General features: G+C 35.8%; 1 protein-coding gene across 1 annotated transcript; it reads left to right on the forward strand.

The window, feature by feature from the left end:
- Positions 1-20,221: 20,221 nt before the first annotated feature.
- LOC137836660 (putative disease resistance RPP13-like protein 1) lies at positions 20,222-24,926 on the forward strand. Its single transcript, XM_068645341.2, has 2 exons — positions 20,222-23,750; positions 24,625-24,926. The coding sequence occupies exon 1, from the start codon at positions 20,348-20,350 to the stop codon at positions 23,696-23,698; it is 3,351 nt and encodes a 1,116-aa protein (XP_068501442.2). The 5' UTR covers positions 20,222-20,347; the 3' UTR covers positions 23,699-23,750; positions 24,625-24,926.
- Positions 24,927-27,727: the final 2,801 nt, after the last annotated feature.

Consider the following 27,727-nt stretch of genomic DNA (forward strand, 5'->3'; position numbering starts at 1 on the left):
CTTTGATCTAAAAATGTAGGTGTTAAAAAGCTCTTATGCTAATGTATTATGTATTCATGACTTGTCTACTGATTTCTTTTGTTGGTTTGATAATTTCAAATTAATGATTTGATTGATAATCACATTATCTTTTTTTCACAGTATTCCAATCTTCGGTTGGCAGAGGATCCTAATCTTCGGTTGGGAGTGGCATTGAAGCAGTGAGCATTGCAAATACCTTTTACTTTTGACATTACATTTTCCTTCTCAAATTTCCATTTATTTATAAAATTTAACTGTAAAAGGTTTTCTAGTTAAACTTAATGTTGTCCACCAACCTCTTCATGGGTCTATTGCTTCTAAATTTGCTTTTCAAAGAACAAAATAGAGCGCACTTTTCTGCAATGCACACAACTGTTTCAATTAATTATGCCACTTTCAGTTTTGAAAACTAACAATCAAAGTAAGAAAATTGAAAAAAAGTGATGAATATTATCCAAGATGTACCAAATACTAAGTCAGGCAGTGATAATCCAGCATGCTATAATTATATAAACCAGGACAATCAAATTTTTCCCCGAGCACTCATTATGCCACCAACCCTCTAGAAGCAACAAAAACTAGATGAAATTAAAGGTAAAAGATTTCAAACCAGATATGAAATGTGTATGAAAGAAATTCAACAGTTCAGACGTCATTGTTTGAAATTCAGCACAATAGATATTAAAGAAATAAGACCCTTTTCTTCTTCATACATTAATTGTTTCCTATATATATATAAAAGCAAAATTATGTATGCTATGTTAATATCAACATGTTTGCTCTATAATTTGTTAATACTGAAGCTGAACATTTGTTACAACCTGAAGGAGATGCCCTCAAATTTGCATACACTCACCAACTTGAATTTACACTTATAAAAGTGACAAATATGCCAATGCATTTGAGAAAATTGAAGAATCTTAAAGTACTAAGTACATTTTTGTCGATACAAATTGCAGTTCAGTAGTAATAGCGAGCATTGGTGCAGAATTTTATGGAAGCAGGTCTTCTTCATTTCTGTCTTTGGAAAGATTGCAATTCTACAACATGAACGAATAGAATGTAAAACTGCTACTTTTCCGAGTCTTCAATAGCTTTCTACATAGATATGTCCCAAGTTAAAAATTTTCAAAGAAACTTCTTCATTTTTAGGAACTGTATATATATTTGTGATAGCATGGAAACACCAGCTGAAAAGGTATGTAAAAACTATCCTATGTACTGATTCTTGTATTTGAAGAAGAAAAAAATCGCCATACGACATAATACATGAAAGAACACCCAAGAATAAACAATGATAATGAAAAACATGACAATGTGTATGATGTAAACTATATTAATATTAATATTAATAATATAAGATAATAGTCTATGCTTATAAAAGGAAAAAAAAGAAGCAGAACATGGTGAGAAGATGTAGTGCAGAAGCTTAGTAGAAAGAGATGACCTCTGTCTTGTGACCTTAATTAACTCAACCAATTGAAATTCCTTTATCTGCCACTTCAACACCTACTAATTCTGTACAATATCTCTCTACCTTTTCGATTACAATCTTCTTTGTTTCAAACACTAATCCTATAATTTTCAATTACTATTTTTCCACACTTTGTTTTACACCATCCCCTATTATATCTGGAGATAGTACAGCACACTCATAAGTCTCCACTTAATATACTACTTTTACAAATAGAAAGAAAGAAAATAAAGCAAAACTATTAAACTAAAAATTATGTATCTCTCTATTCATTCATAAGTCTCATATTTATAGATTTTTTTTAGCTTGTGCACTAGATTGAGCTAGGAAATTTTTGGTCCTTCCTTCAGTGTCCACTGGGACGTTTTAGTGATGAATTGTGGTCTATTTCACTTTTAACATTGTTGAAACTACAACAAAGCATGTTATTCAAAAGGACTTAAAATTGATGATGCTTAAAGAGATAATTGTTTTCTGTCTTCGCTGAAATATAGATTACAATAATACAAACTTATATAGAGGAAGTAGATTTAAGGGAAGTTGTTAATCAAGGTCATAATTATTATGTAATATTTCATAAAAAAGATAGAAACTTAGAACTTTAATTTTTTATAATTTTAATTGATAAAATAGTTATAATTCAACTTCTAATTTAGAAATTTGAATTTTTTTTACATATTTTTAAATTATGAGATGCATAAGAATGTTTATTTCTAATTTTTGTGTTATTTTGAGAAATTTAAAGAAATATGAAACAAAATGATATATTACAAATAGAGATATCAATTAGCTCAAATTTAACTAGAAGGAATTATAACCCTAAACATCATTAGAAGGAATTAAATTAAAGAAAAAAAACAAAAAAAAAACGGTGGTCAAGAGTCATACTTCTATTAGTCATACCTTATTTACCTTATGAAATAAATGTAGAACCAACAAAGTACATCAATTTACGATGACTCATAAAAGATAACAACGTCACTGTATTCTTCTAAAATCACATATCATAATACAATCCAAATTTAATACGTAACTACAATAATACCAAATCAATGTTAAGTCCCACTTCAAAGTTAGTCAATCAAACAATATTAAAATTTCTTTTCTGACTAATTTTAAATAAAAGTAAAACTAATTTGAGACCTTTAAAAAATAATAAAAGTATAAACAAAGAGATAAAAATTACTATTGAACCAAATTAAAAAAATGATAAATAAAGAGACAAAGAAAGACGATAAACCAAATTAAGTGAATAAGGAAAGGATGCGAATTAGTAATGTCGAGGCTCAGACACTTCTCTTAAATGACATATCCGTGTTAGACACACGTATCGGTGTCAACACTCGTACGACACTTATTAGTGAAGTGTTCAATTCAAAAAATATTTGTTAGATTTATGAAAATTCTTGTATAGTTTTAACACAGTTTTAAAAAAGATAAATACAATAATTTTCTGATATACAGTTTTGGTAGAGGATAGCCTTTGTTTTGCATAAAACTTCTGAAAAATACTCCCGAAATAGTTTTTTCCTGAAATTCCACGTAAAAATCTCCACTGAATTTGAGACAAAACGCGACAAATTTCGGATCAAACGGATGAGTATTCACCCACGAAAAAAATCAAACAGTTTCACACACAAACGAACCTTCCTTTCAGCCCTGACAGTGATGAATAAAAAATTAATTGCCAATCTCGTGGGACGAATATTGAGCTCAAGTCTCAGCCAAAACCTCGATAGACACAGAGACTAACGTCTGGTAAAATTTTCAGACCAAAATACCCAAGGAGTAAGACATTGTAGGTCCCAGACCGAGAGTGAACAAAACTGGTTTTCCGAAAACAAAACGTCCTGGCTTATCTTCCCCGTATCTTCCTTTTGTGATTTGTTTATGGACGTGCCTTCTCACCTGGGTGCACACAACATATGAAAGTACTTCTGTGAATTTTTCCAGCGCTATATGGACCCAAAATGAAATTGCAGAAAGTTGGGCGAAATTTCACAAGTTTTGGTAGAGGATATAGCCTTTGGTTTGCCCAAAATTTCTGAAAAATTCTCCCAGAATAGTTTTTTCCTGAAATTCCACGTAAGAATCTCCACTGAATTTGGGACAAAATGCGACAAATTTCAGGTCAAACGGATGAGTATTCAGCCACGAAAAAAATCAAACAGTTTCCCACACAAACGAACCTTCGTTTCAGCCCTAACAGTGATGAATAAAAAATTTATTGTCAATCTTGTGGGACGAATCTGGGGCTCAAATCTCAGCCAAAACTCAATAGACACAGTGACGAACGTCTTGTAAACATGTCAGACCAGAATACCCGGAGAGTAGGGCATAGTAAGTCCCAGACCAAGAGTGAACAAAACTGGTTTTCCGAAAACAGAGCGTCCTTGCTTTTCTCCCCCGTATCTTTTTTATTTTTTTATTTTTTTATGGACGTGCCTCCTTACCTGGGTGAAAACAACATATGAAGGTACCTGTGTGAATTTTTTCGCGCAATAAGGACCCAAACTAAAATTTCAGAAAATAGGGTGAAATTTCACGAGTTTTGGTAGAGGATAGCCTTGGTTTGCCAAATATTTCTGAAAAATTCTCCCAGAATAGTTTTTTCCTGAAATTTCACGTAAGAATCTCCACTGAATTGGGGACAAAACGCGACAAATTTCAAGTCAAACGGATGAGTATTCAGCCACGAAAAAAATCAAACAGTTTCACACACAAACGAACCTTCCTTTCTGCCCAGGCAGTGATGAAGAAAAAATTTATTGTCAATCTTGTGGGACGAATCTGGGGCTCAAATCTCGACCAAAACTTAGTAGACACAGTGACGAACGTCTGGTAAAAATGTCAGACCAGAATACCGGGAGACTAGGGCATAGTAAGTCCCAGACAGAGAGTGAACAAAACTGGTTTACCGAAAACAGAGCGTCCTTGCTTTTCTCCCCCGTATCTTCTTTTTGTGATTTGTTTGTGGACGTGCCTCCTTAGCTGGGTGCAAACAACATATGAAAGTACCTGTGTGAATTTTTTCAGCGCAATACGAACCCAGACTAAAATTTCGGAAAGTAGGGCGAAATTTCACGAGTTTTGGTAGAGGATAGCCTTGGATTGCCAAAAATTTCTGAAAATTCTCCCGGAATAGTTTTTTCCTGAAATTCCACATAAGAATCTCCACCGAATTTGGGACAAAACGCGACAAATTTCAGGTCAAACGGATGATTATTCAGCAACGAAAAAAATCAAACAGTTTCACACACAAACCAACCTTCCTTTCTACCCTGGCAGTGATTAATAAAAAATTTATTGCCAATCTTGTGGGACGAATCTGGGGCTCAAATCTCAGCCATAACTCAGTAGACACAGTGACAAACGTCTGGTAAAAATGTCAGACCAGAATACCCGGAGAGTAGGGCATAGTAAGTCCCAGACCGAGAGTGAACAAAACTGGTTTTCCAAAAACAGAGCGTCCTGGCTTTTCTCCCACGTATCTTCTTTTTGTTATTTGTTTGTGGACGTGCCTCCTTACCTGGGTGCAAACAACATATGAAGGTACCTGTGTGAATTTTTTCAGCGCAATATGGACCCAGACTAAAATTTCAGAAAATAGGGCTAAATTTCACGAGTTTTGGTAAAGGATATAGCCTTAGTTTGCCAAAAATTTCTGAAACATTCTCCCGGAATAGTTTTTTCCTGAAATTTCACGTAAGAATCTCCACTGAATTTGGGACAAAACGCGACAAATTTCAGGTCAAACGGATGAGTATTCAGCAATGAAAAAAATCAAACAGTTTCACACACAAACGAACCATCCTTTCTGCCCTAGCAGTGATGAAGAAAAAATTTATTGCCAATCTTGTGGGACGAATCTGGGGCTCAAATCTCAGTCAAAACTCAGTAGTAATGCCTAGACCGAGAGTGAACAAAACCGGTTTTCCGAAAACAGAGCGTCCAGGCTTTTCTCCCCGTATCTTCTTTTTGTGATTTGTTTGTGGACGTGCCTCCTCACCTGGGTGCAAACAACATATGAAAGTACCTGTGTGAATTTTTTCAGTGCAACACGGACCCAGACAAAAATTTCGGAAAGTAGGGCGAAATTTCACGAGTTTTGGTAGAGGATAGCCTGGGTTTGCCCAAAATTTCTGAAAAATTCTCCCAGAATAGTTTTTTCCTGAAATTCCACCTAAGAATCTCCACTGAATTTGGGACAAAACACGACAAATTTCAAGTCAAACGGATAACTATTCACCCACGAGAAAAATCAAACAGTTTCACACACAAATGAACCTCTCTTTCAGCCAAAACTCAATAGACACAGTAAGAAACGTCTGGTAAAAATTTCTGATCAAAATACCCAAGGAGTAAGGCATAGTAAGTCCCAGACCGAGAGTGAACAAAACTGGTTTTCTGAAAACAAAACGTCCTTGCTTTTCTTCCCCGTATCTTCCTTTTGTGATTGTTTTATGGACGTGCCTCCTTCCCTAGGTGGAAACAACATATGAAAGTACTTGTGTGAGTTTTTTCAGCGCAATACGGACCCAGAATGATATTGCTCAAAGTTGGGCGAAATTTCACAAGTTTTGGTAGAGGATAGCCTTTGGTTTGCACAAAATTTATGAAAAATTCTCCCGAAATTTCTCGTAAGAATCTCCACTGAATTTGGGACAAAACGCGACAAATTTCGGGTCAAACGGATGAGTATTCACCCACGAGAAAAATCAATCAGTTTCACATACAAACGAACCTCTCTTTCAGCCATGGCAGTGATGAATAAAAAATTTATTGCACATCTTGTGGGACGAATCTGGGGTTCAAATCTAAGCCAAAACTCAGTACACACAGTGACGAACATCTGTTAAAAATTTTAAACCAGATGACTCGGGTAGTAGGGCGTAGTAAGTCCCAGACCGAGAGTTAACAAAATTGGTTTTCCGAAACCAGAGCGTCCTGGCTTTTCTCCCCCGTATTTTCTTTTTGTGATTTGTTTGTGGACGTGCCTCCTTACCTGGGCGCAAACAACATCGGAAAGTACCTGTGTGAATTTTTTCAGCGCAATACGGACCCAGACTAAAATTTCAGAAAGTATGGCGAAATTGCACGAGTTTTGGTAGAGGATAACCCTGGTTTGCCCAAAATTTCTGAAACATTTTCCCGAAATAGTTTTTTCCTGAAATTCCATGTAAGAATCTCCATTGAATTTGGGACAAAACGCAACAAATTTCAGGTGAAACGGATGAGTATTCACCCACGAAAAAAATCAAACAGTTTCACACACAAACGAACCTTCCTTTCATCCCTGGCAGTGATGAATAATAAATATATTGCCAATTGTGGGACGAATCTGGGGCTCAAATCTCAGTCAAAACTCAGTAGACACAGTGACGAACATCTGGTAGAATTTTCAAACCAGATGACCCGGGGAATAGGGCGTAGTAACTCCCAGACCGAGAATGAACAAAACTGGTTTTCCGAAAACAGAGCGTCCTGGCTTTTCTCCCCCGTATCTTCTTTTTGTGATTTGTTTATGGACGTGCCTCCTTACCTGGGCTCAAACAACATACGAAAGTACCTGTGCGAATTTATTCAGCGCAATACGAACCCGGACTAAAATTTCGGAAAGTAGGGCGAAATTTCACGAGTTTTGATAGAGGATAGCCTCGGTTTCCCCAAAATTTCTGAAAAATTCTCCTGGAATAGGTCTTTCCTGAAATTTCACGTAAGAATCTCCACTGAATTTTTGGGACAAAACGCGACAAATTTCAGGTCAAACGGATGAGTATTCACCCACGAAAAAAATCAAACAGTTTCACACACAAACAAACCTTCCTTTCAGCCTTGGCAGTGATGAATAAAAAATTTATTGCACATCTTGTGGGATGAATCTGGGGCTCAAATCTCAGCCAAAACTCAGTAGACACAGTGACGAACGTCTGGTATAAATTTCATTTCAGATGACCAAGGGAGTAGGGCGTAGTAAGTCCCATACCGAGAGTGAACAAACCTGGTTTTCCGAAAACAGAGCGTCCTGAATTTTCTCCCCGTATCTTCTTTTTGTGATTTGTTTGTCGACGTGCCTCCTTACCAGGGTGCAAACAACATATGAAAGTATCTGTGTGAATTTTTTCAGCGCAATACGGACCCAGACAAAAATTTCAGAAAGTAGGGCGAAATTTCACGAGTTTTGGTAGAGGATAGCCTGGGTTTGCCCAAAATTTCTGAAAAATTCTCCCTCAATAGTTTTTTCCTGAAATTCCACCTAAGAATCTCCACTGAATTTGGGACAAAACGCGACAAATTTCAGGTCAAACGAATGAGTATTCACCCACGAAAAAAATCAAACAGTTTCATACACAAATGAACCTTCCTTTCAGCCCTGGCAGTGACGAATAAAAGTTTTTTCTTCAATCTTTTTGGATGAATATACGGCTCTAATCTCAGTCAAAATTTCAGGTAAAAATCAGTAGTTGTTAACACCACTACTGATTCCTGAATGTATTATTGAAAAGCTTGTCCAGGCTAAAATGAAGTTAAGGGTTTAGAGTAGAGAAAAGATGACTGGAAACTGCAGTGCACATAAAGGACATTCGATGTGGAATTTTCAACATGTGTCTCTTTCAAGTTTCAAACTTATGGCCTCCCTGAGAGAGACCTTGGATGTAAACACATGTTTTCCAAGCTTGTGTATTGAAAAGGTTGACATGGAGCCTTTTCCCGATGAAGTTCCATCTCTTCTCTTACAATTTGAGAATGTTCATTGCTCAAACAACATTTTCAGAATCCAGAAGGCAAAGCTGGGGAAAGATTGCTCACATTGAAAAACTGAGTGTTAGGTAATAAGATGAAGCACAAGTTCAAAATTAGATGTGGAGCAATTCCCATTTCTCTGCCTCTTCTACAGGTGCTAATTAATTTTCCACAGTATCTCTGTTCCTTTTTAATTACAATTTTCTGAAGTTTCAAATGTTTCACTCTGTAATCGGCATTTACTAAACAAAATAAACTCTATGTTTTAGAGGAGATGACCAGATGATTTTAATTGATTATTTGTTAATTGGCAATAATATAATTCTTTTTTCCAAATCAAGCATTTTTCTAGAAGTTGCCTTTTTGCTGTTATTATCTGTTATTGCTTTTGAACAAAATTAGTAATAATGTCATAGCATTGCAAATATCACTATGGATTTGTTGATTACAAAATTGTTAAAGTAATCACATTAGTAATTTTTATTATTTTGTTGTTCTGCTAAATTTCACATTGGATAAGTCTGATTTCCAACATCTTTCCTGTCATGGTAGAGCTTCTTGAACTATAGCAATTAGAATACATACATATATATATATATATATATATATATATATCAAATGCATTAGTAACTGAGCATAGTAAATTGTAGCTGATCTCAGCTATGTGATTGTAGAATCTCATTGAAGCAATAATGATTCATCAGATATTTGTTTGATCTCCCACACTTTGATCTAAAAATGTAGGTGTAAAAAAGCTCTTATGCTAATGTATTATGTATTCATGACTTGTCTACTGATTTCTTTTGTTGGTTTGATAATTTCAAATTAATGATTTAATTGATAATCACATTATCTTTTTCACAGTATTCCAATCTTCGGTTGGGAGTGGCATAGAAGCAGTGAGCATTGCAAATACCTTTTACTTCTGACATTACATTTTCCTTCTCAAATTTTCATTTATTTATAAAATTTAACTGTAAAAGGTTTTCTAATTAAACTTAGTGTTGTCCACCAACCTCTTCATGGGTCTATTGCTTCTAAATTTGCTTTTCAAAGAACAAAATAGAGCGCACTTTTCTGCAATGCACACCACTGTTTCAATTAATTATGCCACTTTCAGTTTTGAAAACTAACAATCAAAGTAAGAAAATTGAAAAAAAGTGATGAATATAGAAAGTCAAATATACTAAATATTATCCAAGATGTACCAAATAGATAATTGAGCATGCTATAAACCTTGCTTCTGTTACGACATTTTTGCTGGAATCATATCCATCTCCGACAAGACAAGATCTGATGGTAGAGAGAGTATGATTTCTGATCAGACCTTCAAGCTTTTCTTATTAAAGATACTATTTTCTTTGTTAAACTTTATTGACAAATATCATATTTCTTCTCTTTAAAAGAAGGAAGAATGTATTGTTACAATTACATCTATATCTACATACATACTACTAAGGAAGGAGACAACTAGGCAATAAGCTAACCCTTTAATCGAGGAAATAAGCTAACCCTTTAATCAAGGATGGATCACCTTCCCAATATAAACAATCCTCAATATATTACTTCTGTAACATCACAGCCTAGTTTTACCTTCAAACACCGAGTGTATTATTAGAAACTGCAAAAGAGTGGAAGGATACACTTTTTTTAGAACCCCAAGCAAAGTAATCTATCATAGAGAAGTCAACTTACTATGCAAAAATAAGTGTGCAACTTTTTCTATGTTAGATTTGAGCATAACTTTGAAGTTTGGTTACTATATTTAATCATAATTATTAAATTTTTTCGAAGGGTGTTTATGGGAGATGGTTCTCTCTCTTACCATAACCTGTTCTTCTTTAATCAGGCATATGCTCATGATAGTTGATAATGAGGAATATTACGAGCAGGAGATACCACTATCACTGAAGGATATTAGAAGTCTTATCATTCTGCTAAGGCAGGTAATGTTATGGAATGGAATGCCTGTTGTTTTAGTGAGACAAAACAAGGTGTGTCAAACTTTTTTCGAAGGGTGTCTACCAATGTGTATGTACATAAGAGTTCAAAGAATGAAACTAAGTTACATTTTGGAAAATTGGTGTGTCAAAAACATCCTTAAAGTTTTAGTGCAATGCCCCTTACAACTGTAACCTGCTTTGAAGTAGCTACTAGTTTTTGAAGTTTGTTATTTCTGCAGGCTCTGTGGCAGCTATTGTGGGTGAATCATATCACATCAGCTAATTTGGTAAAATTTGTTCTAGTCAGCACAGCAATTAAAAAGCAGTTCGAAGCCATTCTGTGGCAGTTTGAAGCCATTCAACAATAGTTTCATGTTTCCTCTCTGTTGAACTTGGAAGATTTCATGATATTATGATGTTTTAACAAGGGCACTACTAAAAGGAGGAGTAACCATGTGTTTTGTATACGGGTTGGGATACCCTTAAAGTATCTCCTTTTATTAATTTTATTCATTGCTGATAAAAAAAATAAATCAAGGGCACTACTAAAAAGACCCGTTTCCCTCACCAAGAAAATGAAAGTGACGTCAAATTGTCTTTAGGATTTTGTTTCAAAACAATTAACTATTTTACAATAAGAATCGAATCTAAACCTTTATGTTTATTATTCTAACATCTGGTTATTAGATGGATCTTAATGAATAAGATAAATGAATTAGTAAGTGATATGTATTTTTTACATTAATATAATTATTTGGTATTAATAATGTTAATCACATACTACACACATTTTTTACATTAATAATTCAATGTCTATATTTTTTTTTTTACCAGCAATGAATAAATTAAATTAGAGGGTTACTTCAGGGGTAACCCAACCCATATACACAATCACAAAGTGCCATTCCTTGTGATATTGAGCAAAATCAATTACCCAAAAGTTCTGAAACTTTAGATGTCAAAAACCTACAACTAATTGATTCCAAACTGGTGTACACAGGTGTAAATTCTGCACCAGTTTTTCCTAATACTATTACCAACATCAACATTAAAACAAAATAATAGTAGCTCAAAGTCTGCACTAAGAGAAAAAAAAAACACAAATTGTATTTGGCTACTTAGAATTCTGTGCAGCAGAATAACCTTTGACAGCACCATTCCCCCATACCAGACCACACTAAGAATAAAGACAGCAACAATGCGTTAGTCCTTTGTGGCTACAGGATCTCCACAAGCTGTTCCTTGTATTAGTACACACCTTCCAGCACAACAATTAACCATAAGTTCCCCATCTTGTACCATTCTGTCCACGCAAACCATGGTATCCTGTTCCAACCAGAAACCAGAAAACCTTTCCTAGCTTTCAGCTAGGATATAAGTAATACAAATTGATAAAGAACAGTTATAACAATCTTAGAATTAATTCTATATTACACTTCACCCATCCCTCCTACATAACCCCTCATACCCTTCCACCATTAACCTATCTTCCTTTCATCTCTATGCAAGTAGCGACTCCTTCCCTATACTCCTTCCATCTACTAGCAACTTTTAATGCACAAGATAGGGTTTAAAAGCCAATCAGAGAAAGAATAATTAAAGGACTTCATTCTATACCTCAACCATAACCAAGTTTTAAGTTGAGCCATATGGAATATTTCCTCCGTATCAACACTATCTTGTTTAAAGATAGTTCTGTTCCTTTGATCCCAAATGCTCCATACTATAGCTGTCCATACACCTTTCCACACAAAATTTTGTTTATAATTCATCTGCATCAAATAGAAGCTCTCAAAATGGTCTTTGAGGATTTTTTGTTGTACAGACATAATTCCAATCCATCTAAAACACCAGTTCCATACCTGTATTGCAAATTCACACTCTAGGAACAGGTGTTGAGCCGATTCAGGCCACTTCTGACACAGAGCACAAAGAGATGTATTTACCCCTACACCTCTCCTGGAAAGGTTTATCCTTGTTGGTAACCTATCCAATAAGACCCTCCATGCTGTAATTTGAACATTTGGAAATGCTCTAGACATCCAGAGATGTTCGAAAATTATACTCTTATTACATGAATCACTTTTTGTAACACATTCATATGCAGATTTAACAGAGAAGTCTTCGCCTTTCCATGTCATACAATCCTTCATCTCTCTATCTAGTTTAAATCCAGCCAAAGTTCTTGATAATTCTTCCTGTAATGCAACTTCCCATTCAAATCCAGGACGTCTCCATCTTAGATTCCAGATCCATACCGAGTCCACCCAACTACCAACTTCTTTTACTTTTAACCCCTGATCAACTGATAAAGTATATAGTCTAGGATAAATTGACTTTAAACTATTATTATTGACCCAAGAGTCCTCCCAAAATCTTATTTTATCCCCAACACCAATCTTCCACTTGATTTCTTAATGGAACCACCCCATCGAACTCTCCTCTCCACACACCTTAATGAGGTCTCTCCACCACCACGATTGGTATTTAATAGGGATAGGTGACTGATCTGTTCCACTTCCATACTTCGACTCAATTATCTCCTTCCATTTCCCTCTTTCTTCTCCTTGAATTCTCCATTTCCACTTGGCCAACAACGCATAGTTAAAACAACGAATATCTTTAATTCCAAGCCCACCTTCTTCTCTTGTTTTGCAGATATTTTCCCAGCTAATCCATGGAATTGTTCGCTTGTCCCTTCCCCATCCCCAGAGGAATCTTCTTTGAATACTAATCAACGTTTTATATACCGATTCAGGGGCTTTGAATACAGAGAAATAAAACAAAGGGATAGCGGATAAAACCGACTTTATAAGACATACTCTTCCTGCCAAAGATAACAGTTTCCCTTTCCAGGAACTTAATTTGATCCTTATCTTGTTCACTACATGTTCCCAGAACTGGCCTTTCCTTGGGTTACCACCAATAACCATACCCAAGTATTTAAAAGGTAAAGACATTTGAGAGCAGTTCAAAATCCTTGCATAACAATCAAAAGATGTTTTTTCAATGTTTATAACTGCTAGATTAGATTTGTGAAAATTGATTTTTAATCCAGATGCAAGTTCATAACATCTAAGAATAGCTTTGATTGTAAGCACATTTTGAACATTATCTTCACACATAAGAAGAGTGTCATCTGCAAACTGCAAAATACCCAGCTCAACCTCAAGTCTACCGACTTTCACACCTTTAAGCATATTCCTCTTCATAGCTTGCTTCACAAGTCCTGTGAGGCCCTCAGCTACAATAATAAACAGGAACGGTGCAAGTGGATCACCTTGTCTCAGCCCTCTAGTCGGTTTAAATTCCGTTGTGGGGCTCCCATTTACCAACACTGACACAGAAGCAGATTCTAAGCACCCTCTTATCCAGTTCACCCATTTGTCATGAAAACCTAGTGCACTTAGCATATCATATAGGAAGTCCCACCTGACTGAGTCATAGGCCTTTTCATAATCCACTTTCAAGCATACACCTCTCTTTCCCCTTCTCTTAAGGTCTTCTAATACTTCATTTGCTAATAATACACTATCTAACATTCCTCTTTCCTTCAAGAAAGCAGACTGACTTTCATCAATCACCGATGGAAGAACCTTCTTTATTCTACACGCTAGCAGCTTCGCAATAATCTTGTATAATACCCCAACTAAGGCTATAGGTCTATACTGTTCAATCTTTAATGGATCCTTAACTTTAGGTACAAGAGTAATGAAAGATGCATTACAACCTTTAGGTATCCTCCCAGTAACTTGGAAGAGTCTAATAGCCTTAAAGATATCATCTTCCATCACTTCCCAATTATGTTGTATAAATTTAAAATTGAATCCATCTGGCCCCGGGCTTTTTGAGCCATCACATTGCCACACTGCTTCTTTTACTTCCTCTTTTGTAAAATCCGAGATTAAGCTTACTTTGTCATCTGAGGATATTGAGCGAAATTTCACTCCCCCCAGTCTGACCCCAAAATCCTTTGTAGTCGATAATCTATCCTCGAATAATTTTTTTGCTTCCATTTGCACCACTTGCGGCTCCTCCGTCCATATACCCCCCACTTCTACACCTTTAATTCCATTTCTAAGTCTCCTCCATCTAATAATCGAATGGTAATATTTTGAGTTAGAATCGCTATTCTTCATCCAATTTACTCTAGCCTTTTGGCGATACAGAGATTCTAACTTATTGTGAATCACCCTCAGTTGTCTAATAAGATTCAATCTTTCTAACCTAGTCATATCTTCCAGCATATTGTCATCATCTTTATTGTCAAGATCCTCTATGTCCTTCAAAATTTTATTCTTTGATGTTTCCAGATGCCCAAATACTTCCTTATTCCAGATTTTAAGATCAGCCTTTAGGAGTTTCAGCTTCTCTTTAAATCTTCTTATATCATCACTTTGCACATTATAGGAGTTCCATTTTTCTTTCACCAGATTCTTAAAATCACCATCCAGTAGCCACGCATCAATAGACCGAAATGGTTTAGGACCCCAATCCTTAACCACAGATTTCACCACAATAGCACAGTGATCTGATATTTCCCTTGGTTGGGTATACTGTTTACTCAATGGCCATTCTTGGAGCCATTCTTCAGATACAAGTACCCTGTCTAATCTGCTTTTAGCTGAATCATTCGCTCTATACCATGTGTACTTCCTTCCAACTGATGGTAATTCCAACAAGAGATTATTTTCAATGAAAAGATTGAAGTTTTTAATTTCATTCTCTTGGGAGTTCCTAACATTAATCCCTTTCCTTTCATTCACATTCCTGACCGCATTGAAATCTCCCAGAATACACCAAGCAGTGTTTTGTTTTGAAATCTTAATGTTACTTATATCCTCCCAGAGAGATTTCTTTTCGCTCAAAATGCAAGGAGAGTATACATTGATCACCGAGACATTCTTTTTAGACTTCAAATGATGACCAAAAATGGCTATATACCCTTTACCTATTTGGTGATTAATATAAGTAAATGCTTCCTTATGCCACATAGTTAACATACTCCCAGCACCAGCATCCCCTGGATTCACAGATGGTTTCGTTTTGTAGATCCCCTTTTTTTGTAAGATACTTCCATCAGGGCTTTCTGCTTGTTTCCCCAATCTCGCATAGTCCTCGTTGCCTCCATCCATATGGCGGGGTTAAGTAATTACCTCCACATTCCATTTCATCCTCTCCCGAGAATCTAGCCAGCAGTATCGTTTTCGGAACTCCTTTCCCACCTTCCATTCCAACTTCACCATGGTTGATGACACTTGTCTGCGGTCCTTCAATTGCTTCAATTGCATTCTGATTTACCGCGCCACACGATTTGTTGCTAGACATTGATGATACCGATCCCCGATTTTTCGTTACCGGAGTAGTATCTCCCTCGCCTACATCCTTCGAGACATGCTTCTTAGATGTTTCTTCATTTCCCGATTCGCACTCCCCCAATCCAGTATTTCCGTTTGTCCTAACAAGGTTATTCCCCTTGATGGAGCAAGATTGGGCTGTGTTGAGAACTGAGTGGGCCGAGCCCAACATGGGATGAATACTTTTTACAGCCTCTACAGCTACCAATAGATTGTTTATTACATCTTGGACAGATTTAGGCTTAGATTGTATAGGGCTAGACATTAGGTCTGGTGCTATCTCACTTTCCCCCTGCCCACACGATGCCTTTCCCATGATTGTATCTTCAACGGTAACCTGCATCCTCCCATCTCCTATGTCAGACCCCCCAAACGGTGATCCAGAGTGTTCTTGCTCGTTCCGTTCTTGTCCTCCGGTCATCTCCTCCTCCGCAATTATACCATGAAATTCTTCATTGAAATTGTTTTCAGAAAATAAGGTTTCCTCCACAAATGATTCCGACGAAGTAATACTATCAGATGAGTAACATTGGTTGTACCTACAATCACATTTCCCTTCCCTACCGTATGGCGCCTCTTCTTCAATATTAATATTATAGATCTGCCCATTGATCTTAAAAGCTTTACTCAATCTTACATTACAGCTCCTGAGAAGTCTAACTTGCAGTCTGGCATACTCCAGATTTTCCCAATTCATAGTGTCTTCATCAATAGACACCAAAGAGGCCACCTCTCCTACCACTTTTGCAAAGCAATCTCTATTCCATAGAGATAAAGGGAGACCAGTGCATCTTACCCATACTATTTTGTGTCCAGATAGATATTCATCAGACCATGGATTAATGACTTCAAAAATACTCTCCATCCAGTCTTTGTTCACCTTTATCAAATTCTCCATACATTCACCATCCACAGGCGTTAGCATCACCATATTATCCCCCATATACCTTGTTTTAATCTTACTTATCCCACCCTTCACAAGTTCCTCACATAGTTGAGAGAAGTCTAAATCTGCTATCATATGCCCAACCACACTGTTTCCCATCCATGGCAGAATTTGCTTTTGAGTTTCGATGATAGGCCCCTTCCATATCTCCTGCGAAGATGAACCTCTAACAGCCTCTACATATAGTTTCTTCCCTTTCTTTTCCTTCCATACTTCCTTATATTTTACTTCTTCCTTATCCTTCCTCCCCTGCTTATAACTCATTCCTTTCGTATCATAGATTCTGTGTTTTGGTGCCTCCCTATGTGAATCATATTCATCCTTCCTGTACCTTGGTAGATTGACATGTAATTTCATATGCCCTATATAAATCTGGTCCAGTTCTTTCTCAAGGCGGAAAACATATGTAACCTCAAAAAATCTCACAAATCCAAACCTTCTTCCCCATCTATTTAATCTGCGGGATATAAATACTTCTTTAACTTTAGCCCATCTCTGAATTTTTTTTTTTTTTTTTTTTTAACATTTCGTATTCTCCCCAACCATTCGGGAAATTAGAGAAGAAGAAAGTTGTATGATTGCGGGATTCTTGTTGAGGTTGTCGTGCTCTATGATAAAAGTCTTTAGCCATTTGAAGATTGTGCAGATAGAATGCGAGGAAGACGAAGGGTGAAAGCCAAAGAGGAAATTGAAGAGAGAGAACGGAGAAAAGTTTTCAATAGTTTTCTTGTATTCTTAACACGTAATTTGACTGACAAAAGTGATGTTTTTAATGTCAATGTCTATATTTTCATTATGAAAAAATTATACCAATATAGTATTATGAAACATTGGAAAGTAAATAAAAAAAAAAGTTGAAAAACGGTAGTGTATTAGTGTTAGGTGGTAGAAGAGGAACACAAGATCTCAGAAGACCGTTAGACTATTTTGCATCAACATTTTTATTATTCGTCACTTACTTTTTTATATGTGCACCTCCTAAAAGTAACAGAGGTTTCAAAATCACCGGGAACTGCCGAAAATAACAGGAGTTTTGAAAACACTGGGAATTACAGGGATTTCAAAACTGTCGGGAATTACAAGGGTTTCAAAACCGTCAAAAATTACGGGAGTTTCTAAACCGTCGGGAAATAATGGGGTTTCAAAATCGCAGAAAAGTAATTATTTTCCGAGATTTGTAAAAATCGTCAATAATCCGTTAGTAACAATGGATTTTCTAGGAACATAGCAAACTGCGAGTAATGCAGGTTAAAACCGCCGGAAATGTCAAAAATAACCCCACAAAATATTTTTTTTTTTTAGTGAGAGTAGCACATGTTATATTTAAACTGATGTGATGATATTTATTAAAGAAGGCTCAACTAAGTTTTTCATGAATCAATTACTTTTATTTTATTCTTATTTTCGTGCAAAATTATTTCATTGTTTTGATGAAATTAAATTCCAACCAAATCTGTTTCCTATTTTTAGAATACTACCAAAATCGTGAAGGTGGTCTTGCATTTGGCATCTATTTCCAATAGAGTATTCTGTAGTTGGAAGTTATGGCCATAAGAGACATTCTGTATCTGAGAAACTTGTAATTGGAATTTAAAAGTATTTTTAAACCACTTTGGCAATATGATTTCTCAGATAATTAACAAATATTCCAACATAGAAATGGACTTTTCCCTGAGCACTCATTATGCCATTAACCCTCTTGCAGAAACAAAACTGGATGAAAGTAAAGATAAAAGACTGAAGGGTCATTGATTGGATCCACATTTCACAACACACACATTCAAACATCTAACTGTTCAAAACTTATTTCCTTCAGGTTGGATTAGATGGATGGTCTCTCAAACAATTCTGATTATTCCAATAAAAAATCGTTTCTCTACTGTTTTATTTCACATCCTTCGAATATCTCTTCCCATTCAAAAATAAAACTAAATTATATTTTACTATTTTATTACCTCTCCTCTAGAGTCTATAGATTCTCTGAAAAACTCTTGCTCTGCACTAAAAGTTAAAGGACTCTGAACAGCAACAACAAACTTACAAAAGTGTAAAGTTTCTTGTTTACCAAGTATTGTCTTGTATAGTTGGAGATAAAAAGTCTATTAGGAGCTAACACCTCTCTACGAATCTTCTATATTCAAAGAGTGGATTTAGAGTTTCATTAATTTTTTATTCATACACTTTATATGTAGCATAACTTTCTACATATGTAAACCAAGTACAAAATTTCTATCATGAGATTCAAATATTAACATTATTTTCATTTCAAAAGAAAGATTTGATGTCTAAATGATAAGAAAATTATTATTTTTATTTCAATAATATATTAAAATTAAAAGTACTAAAAAAACTCCTAAAATTTATTTACGTGATCGATGTACCCTATTTCTCCTATAGGTCTTTTCAAAGTCGGTTTCTACTACCATGATATTATACAGAGAGAACAAGTAGAAGGGATTGAAATTGGGTTATCAGATGATGAGTTACCTAAATAGGTCCAGGGAAAACTAATACACCTCAGAGAAAGATTGGAGCAAAGGGAGTTGTGAAATGTAAATGCTTCTAAACATACATTCTTAGACCTTGGAATTGTATTTGATTTCTTCCTGAGTTGGGAGGTGGCATTGAAGTAGTGAGCATTGCAAATAACTTTTAATTTATTTTTCTTTTCCTCCTTGGATTTCCATTTGTTTATAAAATTAGGAGAGGAGAATTTGTGTAGCAGTCACCTGATGTAGATTAGCTGTGTAAAGCTTGAGTATTTGTTGTACCTAAAATGGTCCTTGTATTTCTTAATGGAAGAAGCAATAGATGTTTTACAATATACCTGTGTGTCAGTGAAGTTCATGATATTAATGTCAACTACAAGACTATAATAATAGTTCAATATTAGTATTATGGCCTTTTTTTCTTACATGTTCTAAGATTAAGAGGATTTGACTTTGAAACTGGTGTATAATAAATACATATTGGAAGAAAGAAAGTTTAGTATTTTGGTTAGATGAGATAGGACCTTGCTTGTGTTGATTTTATAATTAAGATGAAAGGAAATCTAAGAAGTATGAATAAAAACTCAACACTATGATGAACACTTAAATAAGAGTGACATAAACAAAAAGCTAAGGTACATAAACATGCTTTAATCCAAATTGAATCCAGTTACTAATTTTCTCCATTTGGCCATCTTCAAAGATTGAACTGAGTAGATAACTGACACTCTTAAAAAAGACAATAAGAATTTCTACAAAGAAAGGACATGGTTGCAACTACAAGAAAACATGTTATTCAAAAAGGACTTAAAGTTGATGATGCTTAAAGAGATAATTGTTTTCTGCCTTCACTGTAGTATAATAACTGCAGGGTCTAGGGTCTGAGGCTATAAAATTCTATAACTTGTCATATATAAATCAAAATATCATGAAAATATCATATATCTTTTGTGTTTTTAAGATATATTAAGTGATAAATAAAGAGACAAAGAAAGCCCGATAAACCAAATTAAGTACATCAAGTAAATTTGCATGAATATAATATAATTGTTACATTAAAGATATTATTTGAACTACTGTCAGATTTCACTGATGATTTGTTTCATCTATTACAGTCATTCATGGACTTTTCTTATACGTAACAGTCAACAATTATTGCTTCACTGGGCCCACAACCCTCTTCCCATTCGTTCATTCATCACAACCGTTGAATGAATATCCAACAGCTCACATTTTATATTGGTTGAGTTGCCATTAGAGAAAAACATGTTCTTAAAGTCAAGTCATCCTTTCTAACTACTCTTTTCATTCATCACTATACCATTCATTCCTCCACTCAATCCATTTCACTTCATTTCCAACTCCTTCCAACCATGGCAGCAGAATTTGTTGGTGGTGCTCTTCTTTCCGCCTTTCTTCAGGTTGCATTAGAAAGGCTCGCTTCTCCTCAATTTCTTGACTTCTTTCGTCGAAGAAAACTTGATGAGAAGCTCCTTGGCAATTTGAACATCAAGCTGAACTCCATCAATGCTCTCGCTGATGATGCTGAACTCAAGCAGTTCACAGATCCACACGTCAAAGCATGGCTTTTTGCTGTCAAAGAGGCTGTCTTTGATGCAGAGGATCTTTTGGGTGAAATAGACTATAAACTCACCAGATGCCAAGTCAAAGCTCAATCCAAACCTCAAACCTGTACTTACAAGGTATCAAACATCTTCAACTCTATTTTCAATTCATTTAACAAGAAAATTGAATTTGGGATGAAAGAAGTCCTAAAGAAACTAGAATATCTTGCAAACCAAAAGGGTGATCTTGGTTTGAAGGAGGGTACTTATTCTGGTGATGGATCAGGTAGTAACATGCCACAAAAATTGCCATCAACTTCTTTGGTGGTTGAAAGTGTTATTTATGGGAGAGATGCTGACAAAGATATAATCATTAATTGGCTCACATCTGAAACTGACAATCCTAACCAGCCATCAATACTTTCCATTGTGGGCATGGGTGGCTTGGGTAAGACCACCCTGGCCCAGCATGTGTACAGTGACCCAAAGATTGAAGATGCAAAATTTGATATCAAAGCATGGGTTTGTGTTTCTGATCATTTTCATGTTTTGACCGTGACAAGAACAATTCTTGAGGCAATCACAAATCAAAAAGATGACAGTGGGAACCTACAAATGGTTCACAAAAAACTGAAAGAAAAATTGTCAGGAAAGAAATTTCTTCTTGTTTTGGATGATGTTTGGAACGAAAGACCAGCAGAATGGGAAGCTGTGCGAACTCCTCTTAGCTACGGGGCTCCAGGAAGTAGAATTCTTGTCACAACTCGCAATGAGAAAGTTGCTTCTAGCATGAGGTCTGAAGTGCATCTTCTAAAGCAATTAGGAAAGGATGAATGCTGGAAAGTTTTTGAAAATCATGCATTAAAAGATCGTGATCTTGAATTGAATGATGAGTTAATGAAGGTTGGTAGAAGAATAGTTGAGAAATGCAAGGGATTACCTCTTGCTCTGAAAACAATTGGATGTCTTTTGAGCACAAAGTCATCCATTTCAGATTGGAAGAACATAATGGAAAGTGACGTATGGGAGTTACCAAAAGAACACAGTGAAATTATTCCTGCGTTATTTTTGAGCTATCGCCATCTTCCTTCTCATCTTAAACGGTGTTTTGCTTATTGTGCCTTATTCCCCAAAGATTATAGGTTTGAGAAGGAGGAGTTAATTTTGTTGTGGATGGCCCAAAATTTTCTACTGAGTCCACAACAGATTAGACATCCAGAAGAAGTTGGTGAAGAGTACTTCAATGATCTACTGTCAAGGTGTTTTCTTAACCAATCAAGCTTCGTAGGGTGTTTCGTCATGCATGACCTTCTGAATGATTTGGCAAAATATGTATGTGCGGATTTCTGTTTCAGGTTGAAATTTGATAAAGGCGAATGTATACAGAAAACAACCCGTCATTTTTCATTTAAATTTGGTGACGTCAAAAGTTTTGATGGTTTTGAGAGTTTAACTGATGCTAAAAGACTTCGTTCATTTCTTCCTATCTCAAATTCTTTGATGGATGAATGGCATTTCAAGATTTCGATACATAATTTGTTTTCCAAATTTAAGTTTATACGCGTGTTATCTTTCCGTGGTTGTGTAGACCTTAGAGAGGTCCCAGATTCTGTAGGTGATCTTAAACATCTCCAATCATTAGATCTTTCGTTTACAAAGATACAAAAGCTACCTGACACGATATTTTTGCTCTATAACTTACTAATACTGAAGTTGAGGTATTGTTCAATGTTGGAGTTTCCCTCAAATTTGCATAAGCTTACCAAATTGCGTTGCCTGGAATTTGAAGGTACAAAAGTGAGAAAGATGCCAATGCATTTTGGAGAATTGAAGAATCTTCAAGTACTAAGTATGTTTTTCGTGGATAAAAATAGTGAGCTAAGTACTAAGCAACTGGGCGAATTGGGAGGACTCAATCTTCATGGAAGGCTATCAATCAATGACGTGCAGAATATTGGGAATCCTTTGGATGCATTAAAAGCAAATTTGAAAGATAAACGCCTTGTGGAGCTAGAATTACAATGGAAGTGGAACCACGTCACTGATGATCCAAAGAAAGAAAAGGAAGTACTTCAGAATCTACAACCTTCCAATCACTTGGAGAATTTGTCAATCTGGTACTACAATGGTACAGAATTCCCAAGTTGGGTATCCGATAATTCGTTATCAAATCTGGTGTTCTTAGAGTTGAGGAACTGTAAATACTGCCTATGTTTGCCTCCCCTTGGACTTTTGTCATCACTGAAGACCCTTCAAATTAGTGGGCTTGATGGAATAGTGAGCATTGGTGCTGAATTTTATGGGAGCAACTCTTCGTTTGCATCCTTGGAGAGTCTGTCATTCTACGATATGAAGGAATGGGAAGAATGGGAGTGTAAAACTACTTCTTTTCCACGTCTTGAAAGGCTTGATGTGTTTAAATGTCCGAAACTGAAAGGTACGAAAGTAGTTGTTAGTGATGAGCTCAGAATTAGCGGAAACAGTATGGACACATCGCATACTGATGGAGGCACCGACTCTCTTACAATCTTTCCACTACATTTCTTTCCAAAGCTCCGTTCTCTTAAACTGATAGACTGCCAAAACCTAAGAAGAATTTCACAGGAGTACGCTCATAATCATCTCATGGATCTACGTATTGAAGATTGCCGTCGATTTAAATCATTCATGTTTCCCAAACCCATGCAAATCCTGTTTCCGTCCCTTACCGACCTTCGGATACTTAATTGTCCAGAAGTTGAGTTGTTCCCAGATGGAGGTTTGCCATTAAATATAAAACATATCTCTCTTTCATGTTTAAAACTTATCGCCTCCTTGAGAGACAACTTGGATCCCAACACATCTCTTCAAACCTTGTCTATGAGATATTTGGAGGAGGAGTGTTTTCCCGATGAAGTTTTGCTGCCACGCTCTCTCACCACTCTAGCAATCCGTCGGTGTCCATATCTTAAAAAGATGCACTACAAGGGTCTCTGCCACCTCTCCTCTCTCACACTTGAGTTTTGTCCCAGCCTTGAATGCTTACCAGCGGAGGGTCTCCCCAAATCCATCTCTTCTCTTACAATCTTCTTTTGTCCATTGCTGAAGGAGCGTTGTCGGAATCCAGATGGCGAAGACTGGGGAAAGATTGCTCACATCCAAAAACTGGAAGTTCGGTGATAAGATGAGTCAGAAGTTCGGTGATATTTCAATTTGTCTGCCACTTCAACAGGTTCCCATTCTCCAGAATATCTTTGTACCTTTTCGATTACCATTTTCTTAGTTGCAAACGGTAACCCTATAATTGCCATTTTTCAAACAAGAGCAGCACATGATATACTTGAACTCAACTACGTTTTTCATGAATCAATTACTCTTATTTTACTCATATTTTCGTGCAAAATTATTTCAATTTTTCTGTTGAAATTAAATTCCAACCGAATGTTTTTCCTAATTTTAGAATACTACGAAAATCGTGAAGGTGGTTTGGCATTTGGCATCCATTCCGAACAGAGTATTCTGTGTTCTTATTTCATGTTACTACAGTTTCTGACAAAAAAATGAACTTAAACTTAATAATAGATCACTGGAACTAAATGATCCAAAAAATGAAGTTATGAATGGAAACTGCAGTGGACATAAAGGACATTCTGTATCTAAGGAACTTGTAATTGGAATTTAAAAGTATTTTTAAACCACTTTTTTCTTTATTAAAAAGGTCTTCGATATTTCATCAAGATTTTTAGGCATTAAAATAAGTCTTATGGTGTTCAATGAAGACTGAGTTTGATAGGATTTTGGGAAAAGTTCCAAATCTCTGAGTGTATTCAATTCAAGCTGTAGCTAGTCCAACTCCATTGCAGCACATTTGTTTATTTTAACACTTTTTTTATCTAAATATGAAGCTAGCTGTGAATGCAATTAACATTGTGAAGCTTTAGAACTGCACTTTAATTGGAAAAATCTAAACATGCAGCTCTATAAAAAATTTGTATGCTAATGTATTTATGATGGATAGACCCATTCTTTCTTGTTTTTTAAGTTAATGATTTAAATGGAACAATGTGCTTATGCTTTTGTTTCTTTCTACCTTATTTCTTCCACAGCTCTTCCAAAGTTGGTGTGTAGCAGTGTACCATGATATTATACAGAGGAAATAAGTACAAGAGCTTGAAATTGGGTTCTGATGAGGAGTTCCTGTACAGTTCCCGAGCAAACTCCAACATCTGAGAGACAAATTGAAAGAATGGAGTTTTGAAATGCAAATACTTTAAACATTAATTCTTAGAACATTGTAGATTGGAAAGTGAATTTCTGAACCAAACTGTTTTGTTGAACCTCTTAGTGGGTCTATTTGATTCTAAACTTGTCTTTGAAGAAATAAAATAGAACCCATTTCTTATTTGTATGCTACTGTTTCAGTTATATTTTACTACTTTATTACCTCTCCTCTACTATCTGGAGAACCTCCTGCAACTGAAAAACTCTTGTTGTGCACTAATTAAAAGTTTAAAGTATGGAATTATTCAGTCCTCCAACTCATCAAAACCGTTGAATAAAAATCAATCTGCTAATGTTTTCTATTGGCTAGCTTCTCCTAAATTTCTAAACTACTTTCGTACAAGAAACTTCCATGTAGCACTGCTTAACAAATTCAACATCAAAATGTTGTTGTCCATCACTGCTCTCACAGATCATGCAGAGCAAAAGCAGTTCACAATTATTTCCTGATCATTGATCATTTTAAGCATGCTTTTGAAAAAAAAAATCACTTACAAAGAAAATAAATCCTACTTTTATCAACGAATAGATATTACATTTTGCTTTTACATCTACCCTAACCTCTTTTAGGAAAATTTTAGTCAGAAATCTTTCTTTTTAAATTTTTTGCATTATATAATACCTAAAATCTACAATATTTTTACAAGGATTTAACATGCCGCGAATTCTCTTAAAAGAGAGGGACACCTTCGGGAACGCGAACAATGGAAAATTTAATAAATCCTTTTATGAGGATAGACAAATTGTGACATCTGACATCTATTCATTACTTGGGTGTGATTGACATTTGACATCTATTCTTTACCTCGAGGAGGAATGCTGGGAAATGTTCTTAACAAGGTCAACGTAATATGAACTCAAAACAAAATTGCAGAAATTAGGGAAAAATTTCACAAATCTTGAAAGAGGATAGTTTTGGAGTGCAAGAAATTTCAGAATTTTTTTCCAGAAACAGTTTCTCATTGAAATTCTGTGTAAGAATCCCAACAAAATTTGGGACCAAACGCAATAAATTTCAGCTCAAACGGATGAGAATTCAGTAAGAAAAAAAATAAAACAGTTTCACACAGAAACGAACATTCGTAAGATTCGTCCCACAAGATTGACAATAAATTTTTTAAACACAATAAAAAATTATGAAGGTTCGTTTGTGTGTGAAACTGTTTGATTTTTTTCGTGGGTGAATACTCATCCGTTTGACCCGAAATTTTTGGCGTTTTGTCCCAAATTCAGAGCAGATTCTTACGTGGAATTTCAGGAAAAAACTATTTCAGGAGAATTTTTCAGAAATTTTGTGCAAATCAAAGGCTATCCTCTACCAAAACTTGTGAAATGTCGCCCAATTTTCTGCAATTTTATTCTGGGTCCGTATTGCGCTGAAAAAATTCACACAAGTACTTTCATATGTTGTTTGCACCCAGGTAAGGAGACACGTCCATAAACAAATCACAGAAGGAAGATACGGGGAAGAAAAGCCAGGACGTTTTGTTTTCAGAAAACCAGTTTTGTTCACTCTCGGTCTGGGACTTACTACGCCTTCGTCCTTGGGTATTTTGGTCTGAAATTTTTACCAGATGTTCGTCACTGTGTCAATTGAGGTTTAGCTGAGACTTGAGCTCCATATTCATCCCACAAGATTGACAATAAATTTTTTAATAAACCACTGCAAGTGATGAAAGGAAGGTTCGTTTGTGTGTGAAACTGTTTGATTCTTTTCGTGGGTGAATACCCATCCGTTTGACCCGAAATTTGTCGGGTTTTGTCCCAAATTCAGTGGAGATTCTTACGTGGAATTTCAGGAAAAAACTACTATTTCGGGAGAATTTTTCAAAAATTTTGTGCAAACCAAAGCCTATCCTCTACCAAAACTGGTGAAATTTCGCCCAACTTTCTTCAATTTTATTATGGGTCTGTATTGCGCTGAAAAAATTCACACAAGTACTTTCATATGTTGTTTGCACCCAAATAAGGAGTCATGTCCATAAACAAATCACAGAAGGAAGATACGGGGAAGAAAAGCCAGGACGTTTTGTTTTCGGAAAACCAGTTTTGTTCACTCTCGGTCTGGGACTCACTACGCCTTCGTCCTTGGGTATTTTGGTCTGAAATTTTTACCAGACGTTCGTCACTGTGTCTATTGAGTTTTGGCGTAGACTTGAGCTCCAGATTCGTCCCACAAGATTTGCAATAAATTTTTAATTCACCACTGCCAGGGCTGAAAGGAAGGTTTGTTTGTGTGTGAAACTGTTTGATTCTTTTCGTGGGTGAATGCTCATCCATTTGACCCGAAGTTTGTCGCATTTCGTCCCAAATTCAGTGGAGATTGTTATGTGGAATTTCAGGAAAAAACTATTTCGGGAGAATTTTTCACAAATTTTATGCAAACCAAAGGCTATCATCTACCAAAACTTGTGAAATTTCGCTTAACTTTCTGCAATTTTATTCTGGGTCCGTATTGCGCTGAAAAAATTCACACAAGTACTTTCATATGTTGTTTGCACCCAGGTAAGGACGCACGTCCATAAACAAATCACAGAAGGAAGATACGAGGAAGAAAAGCCAGGACGTTTTGTTTTCGGAAAACCAGTTTTGTTCACTCTCGGTCTGGGACTTACTACGCCTTCGTCCTTGGGTATTTTGGTCTGAAATTTTTACCAGATGTTCGTCACTGTGTCTATTGAGGTTTTGCTGAGACTTGAGCTCCATATTCGTCCCACAAGATTGGCAATAATTTTTTAATAAACCACTGCAATGGCTGACAGAAAGGTTCGTTTGTGTGTTAAACTGTTTGATTCTTTTCGTGGGTGAATACTCATACGTTTGACCCGAAATTTGTCACATTTAGTCCGAAATTCAGTGCAGATTCTTACGTGGAATTTTAGGAAAAAACTATTTCGAGAGAATTTTTCAGAAATTTTGTGTAAACCA

Source organism: Phaseolus vulgaris, chromosome 4 (assembly GCF_051622355.1).
Source record: "Phaseolus vulgaris cultivar YP4 chromosome 4, ASM5162235v1, whole genome shotgun sequence".
NCBI classification, from domain to species: Eukaryota; Viridiplantae; Streptophyta; class Magnoliopsida; order Fabales; family Fabaceae; genus Phaseolus; species Phaseolus vulgaris.